The sequence below is a fragment of the Mesocricetus auratus genome, unplaced genomic scaffold (assembly GCF_017639785.1).
Source record: "Mesocricetus auratus isolate SY011 unplaced genomic scaffold, BCM_Maur_2.0 Super-Scaffold_100007, whole genome shotgun sequence".
Classification (NCBI taxonomy): Eukaryota; Metazoa; Chordata; class Mammalia; order Rodentia; family Cricetidae; genus Mesocricetus; species Mesocricetus auratus.
The window spans coordinates 76,753,255-76,769,335 of NW_024429191.1; the positions used below are offsets into that span (position 1 = coordinate 76,753,255).

At 42.9% G+C, this 16,081-nt stretch overlaps 1 protein-coding gene across 1 annotated transcript in view; it reads right to left on the reverse strand.

Moving 5' to 3' along the window:
• Top2a (DNA topoisomerase II alpha) overlaps positions 1-3,137 on the reverse strand; it is a 32,320-nt gene extending 29,183 nt beyond the window's left edge. Inside the window, exons 1-4 of the mRNA XM_040749659.1 lie at positions 2,986-3,137; positions 1,800-1,952; positions 1,351-1,441; positions 347-410 (exon numbers count right to left, since the gene is read on the reverse strand). Of these exons, the coding sequence (XP_040605593.1) occupies positions 347-410; positions 1,351-1,441; positions 1,800-1,952; positions 2,986-3,006 (329 nt within the window). The 5' untranslated portion in view covers positions 3,007-3,137. The remainder of the gene's footprint in view (positions 1-346; positions 411-1,350; positions 1,442-1,799; positions 1,953-2,985) is intronic.
• Positions 3,138-16,081: the final 12,944 nt, after the last annotated feature.

Below are 16,081 nucleotides of genomic sequence, written 5' to 3' on the forward strand. Positions count from 1 at the left end.
CTAAACCAGCTGGAAAACTGTTGATGACTGTGGGTAGGTATGGTGCTGCTCACCTTTAATCCCAGTACTTGGGAGGCAGAAGAAGATATATCTCTGAGTTTGGCTAGCACATTGAGGTTACATAGCAAGTTCCACCTTAGCCAGAGCTACACAGTAAGACCCTGTCTACAAACAAAAACCTGGGAACTCACTTTGTAGACCAGGTTGGCCTGTAACACAAGAGATTTGCCTACCTCTGAATCTCAAAAGTGCTAGGACTAAGGTATGATAAGCCACTATGCCTGGCAGGAACCTAATTAAAAAAAAAAAAAACAACAATATAAGCAAACCAAAGGCTAACACTTACGGATCAATTGTGACTCTAATACAAGACATTTTTGGGTCCCTTTGTTTGTTGTCTGCAGCATTAACTGTAAGAAAATGAAATACACAATTAGAAGACATTAAAGTGCTTTAAAACACATTATCTCTATAATATAGAAAAGTAATTCATAAGTAACAAAGGAATAACAAGGTGTTAGTTTATAGCAATTTTTCCAGACAATCATATGTATTTCATGCAGATTTTGAACTTGTTAGGTAGTTAAGAACAGCCGTGAATGTTGATTTTACTGCATCTACCTCCCCTGTGCTAGAATTACAACCTCACTGTTTCATTATAGCAATTTTAAAAATTAATCTTTTTTTATTTTACCTGCATTGTTGTTTTGCCTGCATGTATGTTTGTGTGAGGGTATCAGATCTTGTAGTTATAGATAGTTGTGAGCTGCCATGTGAGTGCTGGGAATTGAACCTAGGTCCTCTGGAAGAGCAGTCAGTGGGTTAAGCCATCTCTTCAGCCCCCTATTATAGCAATTTTTGTTCATAGTATTATTTCCAGAATAAAACTGAATTTTCTGGACTTTTTTTTTTTTTTTTTTTTGGTTTTTCGAGACAGGGTTTCTCTGTATTGTTTTGGAGGCTGTCCTGGAACTCACTCTGTAGACCAGGCTGGCCTCGAACTCACAGAGATCCGCCTGCCTCTGCCTCCTGAGTGCTGGGATTAAAGGCGTGCGCCACCAACGCCCGGCGAATTTTCTGGACTTTATAAGACTGTTTCTTTCTTTTTTTTTTTTTGAGGTAGATCAGTTATTCTAGAATGCATTATGTAGACCAAGCTGACCTCAAATTCAGAGATCTGCCCACCTCTACCTCTAAGTGCTGGGATTAGAGGCTTGAGCTGCCACATCCAGCAGACATACGTGTCACTTTTGACAACTAATTAAAGAGGAGCTATGTCTACAGAGGGTTTAGTATGAATGATACTGAAGGACTTGACCAGTAGCTCTTCATATAAAAATATTTACTTACCTAGAATCTCATCAAAGATTTTATACAAACCAGGAACAAAAGTTACTTCCCTGTAGTTAATGCCAACATCTTCATCGTAAACCCACATTTGCTTTAAAAAAAAAAAAGCAAAGAAAGTTATTTTTATTTACTTATTGTTTTGTCATTAATAGTCTACTCTTTCTTTTTTTTTAAGATAATGTCTTACTATGTAGCACTGGGTAGTCAAAAATTAGCTATGCAGACCAGGCTGGCCTCAAACTCAAAAATCCACCTGCTTCTGTCCCCTGAGTGCTGAGATTAGAGGCTTGCAGCAACACATCCAAGAGTAAAGCCTTCTTGATAAAGGTTGAAACATGTGTTTCTGTACGTTTATGAATAATAATAGGTCAGTTCCAGTGACACTCAGTAAGTGAAGTGCAAAACATTAACCTGAAAAAGTATGTCATCTAACAATCGCTTGGTTTTACCTGGGTAACTAATTCCACAGAGCCAATGTAGGTATCTGGGCGGAGCAATATATGTTCCAATTGTGTTTTTTTCTGATAGATTCTTTCAATAGACAGTCTTTTCTTGGCATCTTCATTTTTCTTTTTGTTCAATTGCATATTTTCATTTACAGGCTAGTCATTAGGAGGAGAAAAAGAAAACTGATTTTTAACCATAACTTCATCAGAAATGACCAACTAAGTATCTACAATAGTGATAAACTCAATACACTAGACCACAATTTGTCATCTGTTTGTAGGTACTGGTAGAATCTACATAGCTTTGAACAAAATTCCATTAAAATCCTTGTAACCAGGTTCTAAGGGGTGTGTGTGTAGTCTTGGGATATAGAACCCTAGGCCTTGTGCATGCCAGGCAAATGCTCTGCTGCTGAGGAAAATCCCCACACCGTTTTTATTTATGTTTTCCTGCTGCTGTCTGTAACACAGGGTCTCATTAGCTATCTTATGCCATCCTCCTGCCTCAGTCTCCGGAGCTGCTGCCATTACAGGCATGTCCCACTAGGTCTGGTACACTTGGTATACCAAGTATATCAAATATGGGAATTTCTGCCATTAAACAATAATTTCATGTCACAAATAAACTACACTTCTTTCATCTAATGGGCAAATGAGTGCCTACATAAGTCTCGGGCGGATAACAGAAGCGTGTTATTCTGCTGTAGCAGCTGGGAGGCTGGCAATGCAAACCCTTGGCCACATCCACACCCTGACACAGGACGGTTTGGTTCGGGGGCCACTCGGTCGGCCAGCTCCTCAAGGGTAACTGTCGTCACACTCTGCACCTTTCGAGATGAGAGCCACTCAGATCAACCCGAGGGCAGAGAAGAGAAGAGGGGCGTTGAATTCAATTACATGCCACTCGGAGTCACACAAGGGCCATTAGGATACAGACCGATCACAGGGCGAGAGGACCCTGCCCCCACAAACAATGAAAACGCACGACCCTCAAGAAGTCGGTTTGGACGACATCATGTCTTAAGGAACTTCACCCTGTCCGCGACCCCCCAAGGCCTGGGAGATGGGGTTGGCCGGATCCCGGCCGTTCCCGGGCCAGCCCTCAGCCCAGGAACCTCCACCTCACCGCCTGCCGTGGACGCAGAGGCCGCCTAAAGGCTCTACCCCCCCGGCCATCCGCGAGCTGTACCTGCAGCGGCGACAACTCCATGGTGACGGTGCTGAAGGGGCTCGTGAATCCCGAGAGCGGCTAAATCAGTGGGAAACGCGAGGCGACCCGCGACCAGAGCGCTGCTCCACAGACGCCCGTCGGTTAGAATGGCTTCCCTAGTTTCATTTGAACCTTCGCCGAGCCCGCCCAAATCAGAGGAACCAATCACCGAGTCGCTTTTATTAGCTCTGTTTAGACTAACCAATCGTGAACGGTCTTTTATTCATACCCATTGAAAAGGCGGCCTGTTCGAATGAACCAATTAGGTGAGGGAGGCGGGACAATCTTCAAGATAGACCAATAGTCTGTTCCTGTAGCAGAGACCTACAGGAAACTTGACCAATGGGAAAGGCCCATGTGCTCCGAAAACTCTGAGGAGAGAAGGCGTTTTGCAAGTGCAAAGCGGTTTCCTCAGCTCTCCTCAGCTCTCAGCCTGAATAAAATGATGTAGAAACGCATGTTCATTCTTTATCTCAGATTCGTTAAAACTACAGAAATTCTCCCTTATTCCTTATGTAGGCAGCGAGAGGAATAGGAATTCTGTTTTTTTCTTTCCTTGAGAAAACAGCGGGAGTTCTGGCTCAGCTGCAGCTCTCAATCTGTGGGTCGCGACCCCGTTAGGGTCGCATATTAGATATTTACACTACGATTCATAACAGTAGCAAAATTACAACTATGAAGTAGCAACGGAATAATTTTATGGTTGGGAGGTCACCACACATAAGAAACTACATTGAAGGGTCGCAGCATTAGGTTGAGGACCACTGGGTTAAGGTTCTGGTGGCAGCCCACCTCCCCTCTCCACTTTATTTTCTTTTTCCTTTTTTTTTGGGGGGGGGCGGAGGGGAGTTCGAGACAGGGTGTAGCCTGGCTGTCCTGGAACTCACTCCGTAGACCAGGCTGGCCTCGAATTCACTGAGATCGACCTGCCTCTGCCTTCCCAAGCGCTGGCATTAAAGGCGTGGGCCACACCTCCAGGCCCAATTTATTTTCAATGAAAAGAAGTCCTTCCGCTGTGATCTTAGGCTTCCATGCATGGAAGAGTGTAGAGATTCCATGTAAAATCTCCTGGAGCGTTCACAGCCCCTTGTGGAAGACTGTAGGATCATGACTGATAAAAGATTCCTTCTTCAGGGAGGAGAGGGGCCCTCATGAGAGCCGAACCTCTCAGTCAGCCCGTGATGGAGCCCACAAGTGCCATTATAGTTGCCCCCTCCAATGTCCTCTGCAGTCTGGAGCATTTGACATGGGAGGGTGGACTTCGTGGCTCCTGCCCGTAACCTCACCACTTAGGAGGCTGAGGCAGATGGATTACCGTGAGTTCCAGAGTTGAGACCCTGTCTGTCCCCACCTCCCGTCCCCACCCCCGTTAATGAATTAAAATAAAAACAGACATGGAAGTGCTAGGTTGACTTTTTGTATTACAGTCATGTATAAATTAATACTATTTTGTTTTTGAATTAAGATCTTTCTGGGTATTCCTGGCTAGCCTGAAACTTGCTAAGCAGACCAGGCTGCCCTTGAAATTCTGGCGATCCTCCTGTCTCTGCCAAGTGCAGGGACCTCAAGAATGCACCACCATTTTGGCATATAAATTTTGACTGCATATGTATTTTCCTTTTCACTCACTTGTTACAAGATGCTAGGAAACAAAGCAGAATAATTTGAATAACTACTAATTCTGTCTGAACCAGTTCCTTTCATTAGCTACTTGTTTTTTTTTTTTTAAATTTTAAACACAGCCTGTCAGTTGTGTCACCTTGATGGGGAAAGCTTCTTCATTTTCCTGTGCAAAACAAACAAACAAACAAACACAAAACCAACAAAACCCCCAGGAATAATAATAATAATAATATAATAGTATTAAATGGTTGTGGTGTCCACACATTTAATCCCAGCACTCGGGAGGCAGAGGCAGTTAGATCTCTGAGTTTCAGGCCAGCCTGGTCTACAGAGTGAGTTCCAGGGCAGCCAGGGATACACACAGAGAATCCCTGTCTGGAAAAACGAAACAATATTTGGGCAGTGATGGAGCATGTCTTTAATAACAGCACTCGGGAGGCAGAGGCAGAGGCAGAGGCAGAGGCAGATGGATCTCTGTAAGTTCAAGGCCAACCTGGTTTACAAAGCAAGATCCAGGACAGGCTCCAAAGCTACACAGACAAACCCTGTCTCAAAAAAACAAAACAAAGCAAAAACAAAAAAGAAAAACAAAACAAAACAAACAAACAAACAAATAAATGAAAATAAATAAATTAAAGAATAGTAAGCTATCATCATCAAGGGATTGATAAATTTGAGTATTTTTTCCCTTCCAAAGGGAGCCTGAGATTGCTAAATAGCCCTACATACCCGATGACTACCCTGATGGCAAAGTGAAAGAGAGGATTGATGAAGAATTGTGATGTGACACAAAGCCAGGATGAAAATAGATCCCAGGCTGGGGCAATGGGAAAACCACTGTTCTCTTTCTTGTTCTCAGTGTTTTCAACCTAATTCTGGTCACCGGTCACTGTGTTGATGAAGAAGGGTGACTTCAATGCTAAGGGTCAGTAGGGGCACAGTAGCTATGACTTCTACCCAGTCCAAAGATGGATTAGGCTGTGGCCTCCAAAGCCAGGTGTCATTCTCTGCGTTTTTCCTGGATGGTCAGAAGCCAGCCATGCTGCCTTCTCCCCAGCACAGAAACTGGGTGGGTATGGTTCCCAAGGATGGTGTTGCAGCCTTTTCCACGCCTGACCTCCATCCTGGAGTTCATGCCAGCTCGAAGTCTACAAGCTCCACCTGGAGATACATATGGCAACCGGAATTTACCAAGCATCTCCAGCCCTGGTTTCTGAAACTCAGCTCAAGAGTCTTCTCTGAAGTTCAGTTTGACCATGACTCTGTCTTGTCTACTTTTTTTTTTAAAGATTTATTTATTTATTATGTATACAGCGTTCTGTCTGCATGTATGCCTCTAGGCCAGAAGAGGGCACCAGATCTCATTATGGATGCTTGTGAGCCACCATGTGGTTGCTGGGAATTGAACTCAGAACCTCTGGAAGAACAGTCAGTGATCTTAACCTTTGAGCCATCTCTCCAGCCCCCTTGTCTACTTCTTTTTTTTTTTTTTTTTTTTTTTTTTGGTTTTTCGAGACAGGGTTTCTCTGTATTGTTTTGGAGGCTATCGGTCTAGCCTGGCCTCGAACTCACAGAGATCTGCCTGCCTCTGCCTCCCGAGTGCTGGGATTAAAGGCATGCGCCACCACCGCCCAGCACCTTGTCTACTTCTTAAACATTTCTTTTTTTTGATTTTTTGAGACAGGGTTTCTTTGTGTAGCCCTGGTTGTCCTAGAATTCGCTCTGTAGACCAGGCTGGCCTCAAACCCACAGAGATCTGCCTGACTCAGCCTCCTGAGTACTGGAATTTAAGGCCTGTGCCACCACCACCTAACTCTTTTTAAACATTTTTAATGATTTATTTTTTCCATTTATTTTATTTAATTAATTTATTTTTTACATTCCAATTCCAGTTCCCCCTTCCTCCTCCCCTCCTACTCTCCCCTCCTTCCCCCAATCCCTCCCATCTTCTCAAAGAGGGTTAAGTCTCCTCTAGGATGTCAACTAAGTATGTCCTATCACCTCACTGAGGCAGGACCAAGGCAACCCCCTAACCCATGCCTAGGCTGAGTGTAGAGAATGGCCTTCACAAAATCAGTCTATGCATTACAGTTAGATTTTGATCCCACTGCCAGTGACTTCATATACTGCACAAGCCACACCATTGTCATCTGTATTCAGGGGTCCTAGTTTAGTCCTATGATGGTTCACTAGTTGGCAGTGTGGAGTCAGACATCTTTTACTAGCTCTGGAGAGCTGATTCTGTGGGTGTCCCCATCATGGTCTTAATTCCTTTGTTCATATTATTTTGCTCCTCCCTCACTTCGATTGCACGCTGGGAGGTCAGTCCAATGGTTAGTTATAGATCTCCAAATCTGTTTTCATCTGTTTCTGGAAAAGGAACTAGCTTCTCTGGGTTGTGGATTGTAGGCTGGTATTCACTAATGAGTGAGTACATGCTATATTTGTCTTTTTGGATCTGGTTACCTTACTTAGAATGTTTTTTCTAGTTCTGTCCATTTGCTTAAAAATTTAAAGATGTCATTGTTAATGTTGAGTAGTACTCCATTGTGTAAATAAATGTACTACATATTCTTTATCTATTCTTTGGTTGAGGGGCACCTAGGTTGTTTCCAAGTTCTGGCTATTACAAAAAATGCTGTTATGAACATTAGTTGAGCAAATGTCCTTGTGGTGTGAGTGTGCTTCCTTTGGGTATATGACCAAAAGTGGTATTGCAGGGTCTTAAGGTAGATTGAGGTACAGCTGTTCCACAGTGGTTGAACAAGCTTGCACTCCCACCAGTAGTGGAGGAGTTTTCCTCTTACTCCACATCCTCTCCAGAATAAGCTGTCATCAGTGTTTTTGGTTTTAGCCATTCAGATCAATATAAGATAGTATCTTGCCAGGCATTGGTGGCACACGCCTTTAATCCCAGCATTTGAGAGGCAGAAGCAGGTGGATCTCTGTGAGTTTGAGGCCAGCCTGGTCTACAGAGTGAGTTCCAGAACAGCCTCCTAAACAGTACAGAGAAACCCTGTCTCGAAAAACTGAAGGAAAAAAAAGATAGCATTTCAGAGTGGTTTTGATTTGCGTTTCCCTGATGACTAAGGATGTTGAGCATTTCCTTAAGTGTTTTTCAGCCATTTGAGATTCTTCTGTTGAGAATTCACTGGTCTGTATCCATTTTTTAATTGGATTATTTGGTAGTTAGGTGTCTAATTGAGTTCTTTGTGTATTTTAGAGATCAGCCCTCTGTCAGATGTGGGGTTGGTGAAGATTTTTTTCCCATTTTGTAGAGAGCTGTTTTGTCTTGTTGACCACGTCCTTTGCTTTACAGAAGCTTCTCAGTTTCAGGAGGTCCCATTTATTCATTGTTGCTCTCAGTGTCTGTGGTACTGGTGTTCTATTTAGGAAGTGGTTTACTGTACCAATGCATTCAAGGGTACTTTCCACTTTCTCTTTTATGTGGATCAGTGTGGATGGATTTATGTTGAGGTCTTTGATCCATCTGGACTTGAGTTTTGTGCATGGTGATAGATATGTATATATTTGCATTCTTCTACATGCAACATCCAGTTATACCAGCACCATTTGTTGAAGACGCTTTCTTTTTTCCATTTTATATTTTTAGCTTCTTTGTCAAAAATCAGGTGTTCATAGATATATGGGTTAATATTAGGGTCTTTGATTCAATTCCTTTGGTCCACTTGTCTGTTTTTTTTTTTTTTTACTATATTACTATTATAGATAGAGCTTGAAGTCAGGGATGTTGACTGTTGTTCTTTTGCTTAAAGTTAGTAACGGCACAATCGTGATGGAGCACAAACCAGGATATACATTAACCATGGAGTTTATTACGGGGGGGGGGGCAGGGGAGTGAAAGGGGAAGAGAGATACATAGATATATATATAGAGAGAGAGAGAGAGGGAGAGAGAGGGAGGGAGGGAAGGAGGGAAAGAGAGAGGGGGGAGAGCAAGAGAGGAAGCAAGAAGGTTAGAGGAAGGGTGTAAGAGAGCATAAATGGATGGGGGTCTGTCTTTTAAAGGGGTCCTTTGTACCTGCATGCAGACTGTACTCATGGAACCCTGGGATGACTAGAGCACTGCCTGAGTGCATTCTGCCAGGTAACAGGGGCAGGCCAGCATAATGCCTGAGTCCTTTCAGTGATGCCTTCAGATGTTCCTTTATTGTACAGGGTTATTTTGGCTTTGTTTTTCCATATGAAATTTATATTGTTCTTTCAAGGTCTGTGAAGAATTGTGCTGGGATTTTGATGGGTAATGCACTAAATCTGTAGATTGCTTTTGGTAGGATTGCCATTTTTACTATGCTTATCCTACCTACCCATGAACATGGGAGATCTTTCCATTTCCTGATAGCCTCTTCAATTTTGTTCTTCAAAGACTTAAAGTTCTTGTCATACAGGTATTTCACTTGTTTGGTTATAGTTACCCCAATATATTTTATGTTTTTTGCGGATATTGTGAAGGGTGATGTCTCTATGACTTCTTGCTTTTTTGTCATCTGTACAGGTGGACTACTGATTTTTTGCATTAATCTTGTATTCCACTACATTACTGGAGGTGTTTATCAGCTGTAGGAGTTCACTCGTAGAATTTTTCGGGTCACTTATATACACTATCATATCATTCACAAATAGCAAAAGCTTAACTTCTTCCTTTCCAATTTGTATACCCTTGATTTCCTTTTGTTTTATTTTTCTAGCTAGGATTTGAAGTTCTATATTGGATAGATATGGAGAGGGTGGATAGCCTTGTATTGTTCCTGATTTTAGTGGAATTGTTTTTGAGTTTCTCTCCATGTTGACTGCTGACTTGCTGAATATTGCCTTTACTATGTTTAAGAATGCTCCTTGTATCCCTGATCTCTCCAAGACCTTTATCATGAAGGAATGTTGGATTTTGTCAAAGGCTTTTTCAGCATCTAATGAGATGATCATGTAGGGATCAGATAAGATACATGGGGTTATTACAATTTTTTTGTATCTGTTGAGGTTTGCTTTGTTACCAAGTATGTGGTCAATTTTTGAGAAGGTTCCACAAGGTGCTAAGAAGAAGGTATATTCTTTTGAGTTTGGGTGGAATGTTCTATAAATGTCTGTTAAGTCCATTTGACTCATAGCATCTGTTAGCTCCCTTATTTTTCTGTTAGGTTTCTGTCTGGTAGACCTGTCCAGTGGTAAGAGGGGGCTGTTGAAGTCTCCCACAATTAGTGTGTAGAGCTTGATATATAATTTAAGCTTTAGGATTCTTTCTTTTACAAATGTGGGAGCCCTTATATTTGAGGTATAGAAGTTCAGAATTCAGATTTCCTCTTGGTGGATTTTTCCTGTGATTAATATGAAATGACCTTCTTTATCTCTTTTGGTTGATTTTAGTTTAAAGTCTATTTTGTTAGATATTAGGATAGCTACACCAGCTTGTTTCTTAGGACCATTTGGTTGGAAAAATTTTTCCCAACCTTTTATTCTGAAGTAATATCTGTCTTTGAGGTTGAGGTGTGTTTCTTGTATGCTGCAGAAAGATGGATTCTGTTTTCATATCCAATCTATTAGCCTGTGTCTTTTTATAGGCAAATTTAGTCTATTTATATTAAGGGATATTAATGAGCAATGATTGCTAGTTCCTATTATTTTTGTTTTTGTTGTTGGTGGCATTGTGTGTGCATTTCCCTACTTTGGGCTTTGTTGCTGTGAGATCATCTGTTGCCTGTGTTTTTGTGAATGTAGTTGACTTCCTTGGGTTGGAGTTTTCCTTTCATACTTTCTATAGGACTGGGTTTGTGTATAGGTATTGTTTAATCTGGTTTTATCATGGAATACCTTGTTTTCTTCATCTATGGTGACTGATAGTTTTGCTGGTTATATTAGTCTGGGCTGGCATCTGTGATCTCTTAGTGTCTGTATAACACCTGTCCAGAACTTTCTGACTTTCATAGTTTCTATTGAGAATTTGGGTGTTATTCTGATGGGTGTGCTTGTGTATGTTTTTCGGTCCTTTTCCTTTGCAGATCTTAATATTTTTCTTTATTCTATATATGTTGTGTTTTGGTTATAATGTGGCAAGGAGACTTTTGTGTGTGTGTGTGTGTGGGAGTCCAATCTATTTGGTGTTCTGTAAGCTTCTTGTGTCTTCATAGGCATTTCCTTCTTTAGGTTCAGAAAGTTTTCTTCTATGATTTTGTCAAATACATTTTCTATACTTTTGAGTTGGACTTCTTCTTCTTCTGTTCCTATTATTCTCAGGTTTGGTCTTTTCATGGTGTCCCAGATTTCCTGAATATTTTGTGTTAAGTGTTTGTTGCACTTACTGTTGTCCCCTATCATATCTTCAATGCCTGAAATTCTCTCTTCTGTCTCTTGTATTCTGTTGTTTATGCATTTGTGGTTCCTGATCATTTACTCAAATTTTTCATTTCCAGAATTCCCTCATTTTGTGTTTTCTTTATTGCTTCTATTTCAATTTTCAAGTCTTGGACTTGTTTGTTTTTTATTGGATTTATTGATTTCTTCCAATTTTTTGTTTGTCTTTTCCTCCATTTCTTTAAGGGAATTTTTCTTTTCCTCTCTAAGGGTCTCAGACATCTTCACAAAGTTCTTTTAAGGTAGTTTCCTTCTGCTTCATCTGTGTTGGGATGTTCAGTTCTTGCTGTTATAGCACCACCAGTTTTGTGAAGCCTTTGCCACAGGGGGTCCCTCTTCCTCTAGTTGGGGCTGTGACTCTGGTGATTGCTCCTACAGGTGGAGGCAGGCTCAGGGGTTCTGGTGATCCTCTAAGTAAATGGGCTGAGGTGCTGGTGATCCTCTAAGTAAATGTGGGACTGAGGTTCCGGTGGTTGCTGCAGAAGCAGGATATCTCTTACCAAGAAATGTCAGTGGATGCTGGCTGGGACACAGGTGTTCTTTCCCAGAGGAACTTCTTTTATTTTTTTTTAGTTTTTTAAAAATTTATTTATTTAGTTCTGCCTGCATGCATGTCTGCAGGCTAGAAGAGGGAACCAGATCTCATCACAGATGGTGCTCTGCGAATTGTACTCAGGACCTTTGGAAAAGCATGCAGTGCTCTTAACCGCAGAGTCATCTCTCCAGCTCCCCTCCCCTGCCCAGAGGAACTTCTTAAGATAGCTTCTGGAAGCAACTGCTAGAAGCTGTCATGGATCCTGGGTTGGGGGTGGGAGGTGGGGGTGTCACTTGCTGCTCCTGGCAGCCTGAGCCTCTCTCTCTCTCTCTGATGCTCCCTGCAGCTTTGGTCTGTCTCTGACACTCCCAGTGGTTTGTGTTTCCTTTTAATGATTTATTTATTCTTATTTTACGTGCATTAGTCGTTTTTGTTGTTGTTGTTGTCGTTGTTGGGTTGTGAGGATGCTGGATCCCCAGGAACTGGAATTACAAACAGTTGTGAGCTGTCACTTGGGTGCTGGGAATTGAAACAGGGTTCTCTGGAAGAGCAACCCTCACTGTCCATTACTTGCTCTGTAAGCCAGGCTGGCATCAAACTCACAGGGATATGCCTGTCTCTGCCTCCCTACTGCTGGGACTAAAGGTGTGCACCACCATCTCCTGGCCCTTAGTGTTAGATTTTTTTTAAGGCAGCTATAGAGAGACAGAAAGCTGAAAGAGAGACTTGGTCTGACCTTGGGTGGAACCTGTTTATCCATGGTGAGGGAGCGTCTGTGAATGACAGAATTGAAGGCGGTGCACACAAACAATTCCAGGGGATCTGCTAGATGCTAAGTCTTGGAGGCCAGGAGTTGGGCACCATGGTGATGGGGGAAGGGAGGCATCCATCCTTATCCTTGCCTCCTGACCCTGCAGGGGCCCAAACTGACTTCCAGTCTTTAGGCCCAGATCTATAGAGATGTGAATGAGCTCTTGCTAGGTGTCTAGACTAGGGCAAGTCTAGTTATTCATCTAAAATGGTGCCAATAAGAGGAGCTCCACCAGCCAGGCGGTGGCAGCACACACTTTTAATCCTGACACTAGGGAAGCAGAGGCAGGCAGATCTCTATGAGTTCAAGGCCAGTCTGGTCTACAGAGTGAGTTCCAGGATGGCCAGGGCTACACAGAGAAACTCTGTCTCAAAAAAAAAAAAAAAAAAGAAAAGAAAAGAAAAGAAAAGAAAAGAAAGAACGAAAGAAAAAAAGAAAGAAAAAACCCACCACCAACAAAACAAAACAAAAAAAAACGTGAAGAATCACAGATGAAATGCTCAGTGCATGGCCTAGCAAAGACCAATTGTGGGCTGGAGAGATGGCTCAGAGGTTCAGAGCACTGGATACTCTTCCAGAGGTCCTGAGTTCAATTCCCAGCAGCCACATGGTGGTTCACAACCATCTGTAATGAGATCTGGTGCCCTCTTCTGTCCTACAGGAATACATGCAGACAGAACACTGTGTACATAACAAATACATACATTTTTTAAAAAAGAAAGAAAAGACCAATTGCTCACAGCGCTCATCTCTCCTCCTTTTCAGGACTGGTTTCCCTGTGGATTGTACAAGACCCTTCTCCCAAAACATTTCTGTTTCTCGGGAGTCTGCTCTGCCCGTCTTTTAAAATGGAAGCTAGACTCTCTTAGAGTGTATTTGCATATGTATGTGTACTTCTCTAATAAAGCATCTGGCTGTTTTCTCCTGGGCATCCTGTGTTTCTGGTCTCTCCAGAATAGCAGCAAATGGTTAGGAGTCCTGAAGCCTCCTGGAGAGGGGGCTGCATTTCTTCCCTGTAGGAGGCTGATTGAGTGGGGCTTTGGATGTTGCTTTCTCTCTGACTCTCTCTGTGTATCTGCCCCCTCCCCCCTTTACTGTGAATACCAGCCACGTATTCTGTTGGCCTAGACTAGGAAAACCCCCAGATCTCCCACAGCGCTCAGCCTGTGGGTGGCCTGTGGCAAAGGGAGATAGAGGACCGCATACCTAGGAGGAGAGTAAAGGAAGTTCCAGGGAGGTGACTCAGGGCCATTCATCCTCAACTCCACTGAGAAGTTCCCTTAGGCAGTATGTACACTCAACAATTAAATGTCTAGGAATTATGAATGAAACGCCATAGTGGTGCTGAGGTGCACAGCTTTCTGTTTGTGTTAGATTAGTACAACTGTTGTAGAGAAGTAGAAGGTGGCGCCACCAAGTGGCAGAGAGTAGATAATAAATGTGGGTTAATTAAAATGTAAGAGTGTAAGAGGTAGCTAGCTAGTAACAAACCTGAGCTATTGATTGAGGATTTACAATTTATATTAAGTCTCAGAGTCAGTTATTTGGGAACAGGCAGTAGGAACAGGAAAATTCTCCTTACGGTGAATTGATGCAAAGAAGGCTTCCGCCCTGCTGTTTTAGTTCTGGGTCCCAAAATAGCAATGCCCAGAGTGGCAAGAAGACTGTGGGATGAGCCCTTTTACAGGTCACCTGAATTGCTTTGTGTAGACAGATTTTTCTTTTTGGACTGCCAGATCACAAAAAATGATACGGAGATTTATTATTAATTATGAAAGCTTGGTCTTAGCTTAGGCTTGTTTCTAAGTAGCTCTCATAACTTATATTAACCCACATTTTTAAGTATACATTCTTTTGGGGCTGGAGAGATGGCTCAGTGGTTAAGACCACTGGCTGCTCTTCCAGAGGTCAAGGTCAATTCCCAGCAACCATATGGAGGCTCACAGGCATCTATAATGAGATCTGATGCCCTCTTCTAGTGTAAGGGTGTACATACAGATGAGCACTCATGAATATATATATATATATACAATCTTCCACACAATTGTTACCTCATCTCCATTTTGTCCATCCTGCTTCCTCTCTGTCTGGCTAACCACTCTGCCTTTCCTCTTCCCAGAGCTCTCTGTCCAGGAGTCCCGCTTATATCTCCTACCTAGCTATTGGTCATTTCGCTTTTTATTACAGCAATCACAGTGACACCGAAGAGGGTTAATTTAATATCAGTGCAGCCATGACAGGCTGCAGACTAACGATACTGGGACTAGGCGTCACCCTTACAATAACTAGGAAAAACTACAAACTCTACCCATGGGGGGACCAATCAGAATTGAGACAAACAAATACTAGATGCTCCAGAACATTAAGGATAGCTTACCTAACTTGTACATAGGTTGCCAATTTCCTTGCAGCAACGCCAGTACCAATCCCTGTTTGACAAGACTTCTGTTGCCCCACTCCTGCCCAATCAGGAGTTCAACCCACATCTGAATCCGGGATTCCCCGACCCACCCCCATTCTTTACTCCTTAAAAACTCTGCCATAACTGAGTTCAGGGCTCTATCTAATCCAACCTCTGTGTTGGAGCAGACAGAGAGCCTAAGCTCGAGCTTGCAATAAAGACTCTTTGCTTTTGTATATGAACTCGGACTCCTGGTGGTCTCTGGGGTACTCATGATGTGGACATAATATTTGGATGCTCATCCCGGATCCCCGGGATCCCCCAGGCCCACCAGGACCCCAACCTGTGGAGCCTTTGACTGGCTGGTGAGTGTCTTTCTGTTTGTCTCATTTGATTTCTCTTTGTCTCTGTCTTGCACTGTACTTTGATGAGGCCCATTTCTAAGTTGCCTGCAAAGGTCTGGGCAGACACACTGGATGACTGCAGGTTGGGGAACTGGTACCCTTCTGAATGGAATTGGATCTTGTATCTCCCTGGTTTCTCTGAATAGACAAGTCAGGGCTCAGTTTCAGTTTTTCCTCTGGTTGACCTGGAGGAATCTGCATTGTTTTGGTTACTTTTGGACTGTTTGTTTTGTGTCTGACACTTGAGACTGACATTATGGAACAAAAGCCAAGTACTCCCACTCCCTTGATTCTGATTCTTGTCCATTTTCAGGAGTTTAAGGTTAGAGCACAAAAAGGAGAGTTTGAAACTCAAAAAGAAAAATTAACCACATTCTGTCAGCTAGAAGGCCTTCCTTTGATATAGGCTGGCCAGGAGAAGGAAGTTTCAACCCCTACTTGGTGGCTTGCACCAAAGATGTCATCTTTGGGACTCCTGTCCATATGGACCAGACTATCTTTGCCCTCAAAGAGGAAGCTGAAAGCCATACCCCAAACTATCTGCACCAGTCCTCCAAGGGGGAACTGAGGAGGACATCCTCTTTCTCCCCCTCTTTATCAGGGGCAGAGGGAGGGGGAAGCCCTCTTCTCACCCCCACTCACCTGAGGAAGGGCACAACAGGAAAATCCCTACACCCCTGACTCAGTCACCTTGCCCTTGAGAATGGAAGGGAGATGATATCTATCAATATTGGCTCTTTGCCACTGGTGACCTCTACAACTGGAAAAACAAGAGTCCCAGCTTTTCTGAGAGACCTAGGGCTCTAATTAATCTTAGATCCTGTCACTTTTACTCACTAGCCTACCTGGGACAACTGCCAACACCTCCTTCAGATTGTATTTACTACAGAAGAAAAAGACTCCTTCTTGAGGTTTGCAAGTTGGTTCCTGGCCTGG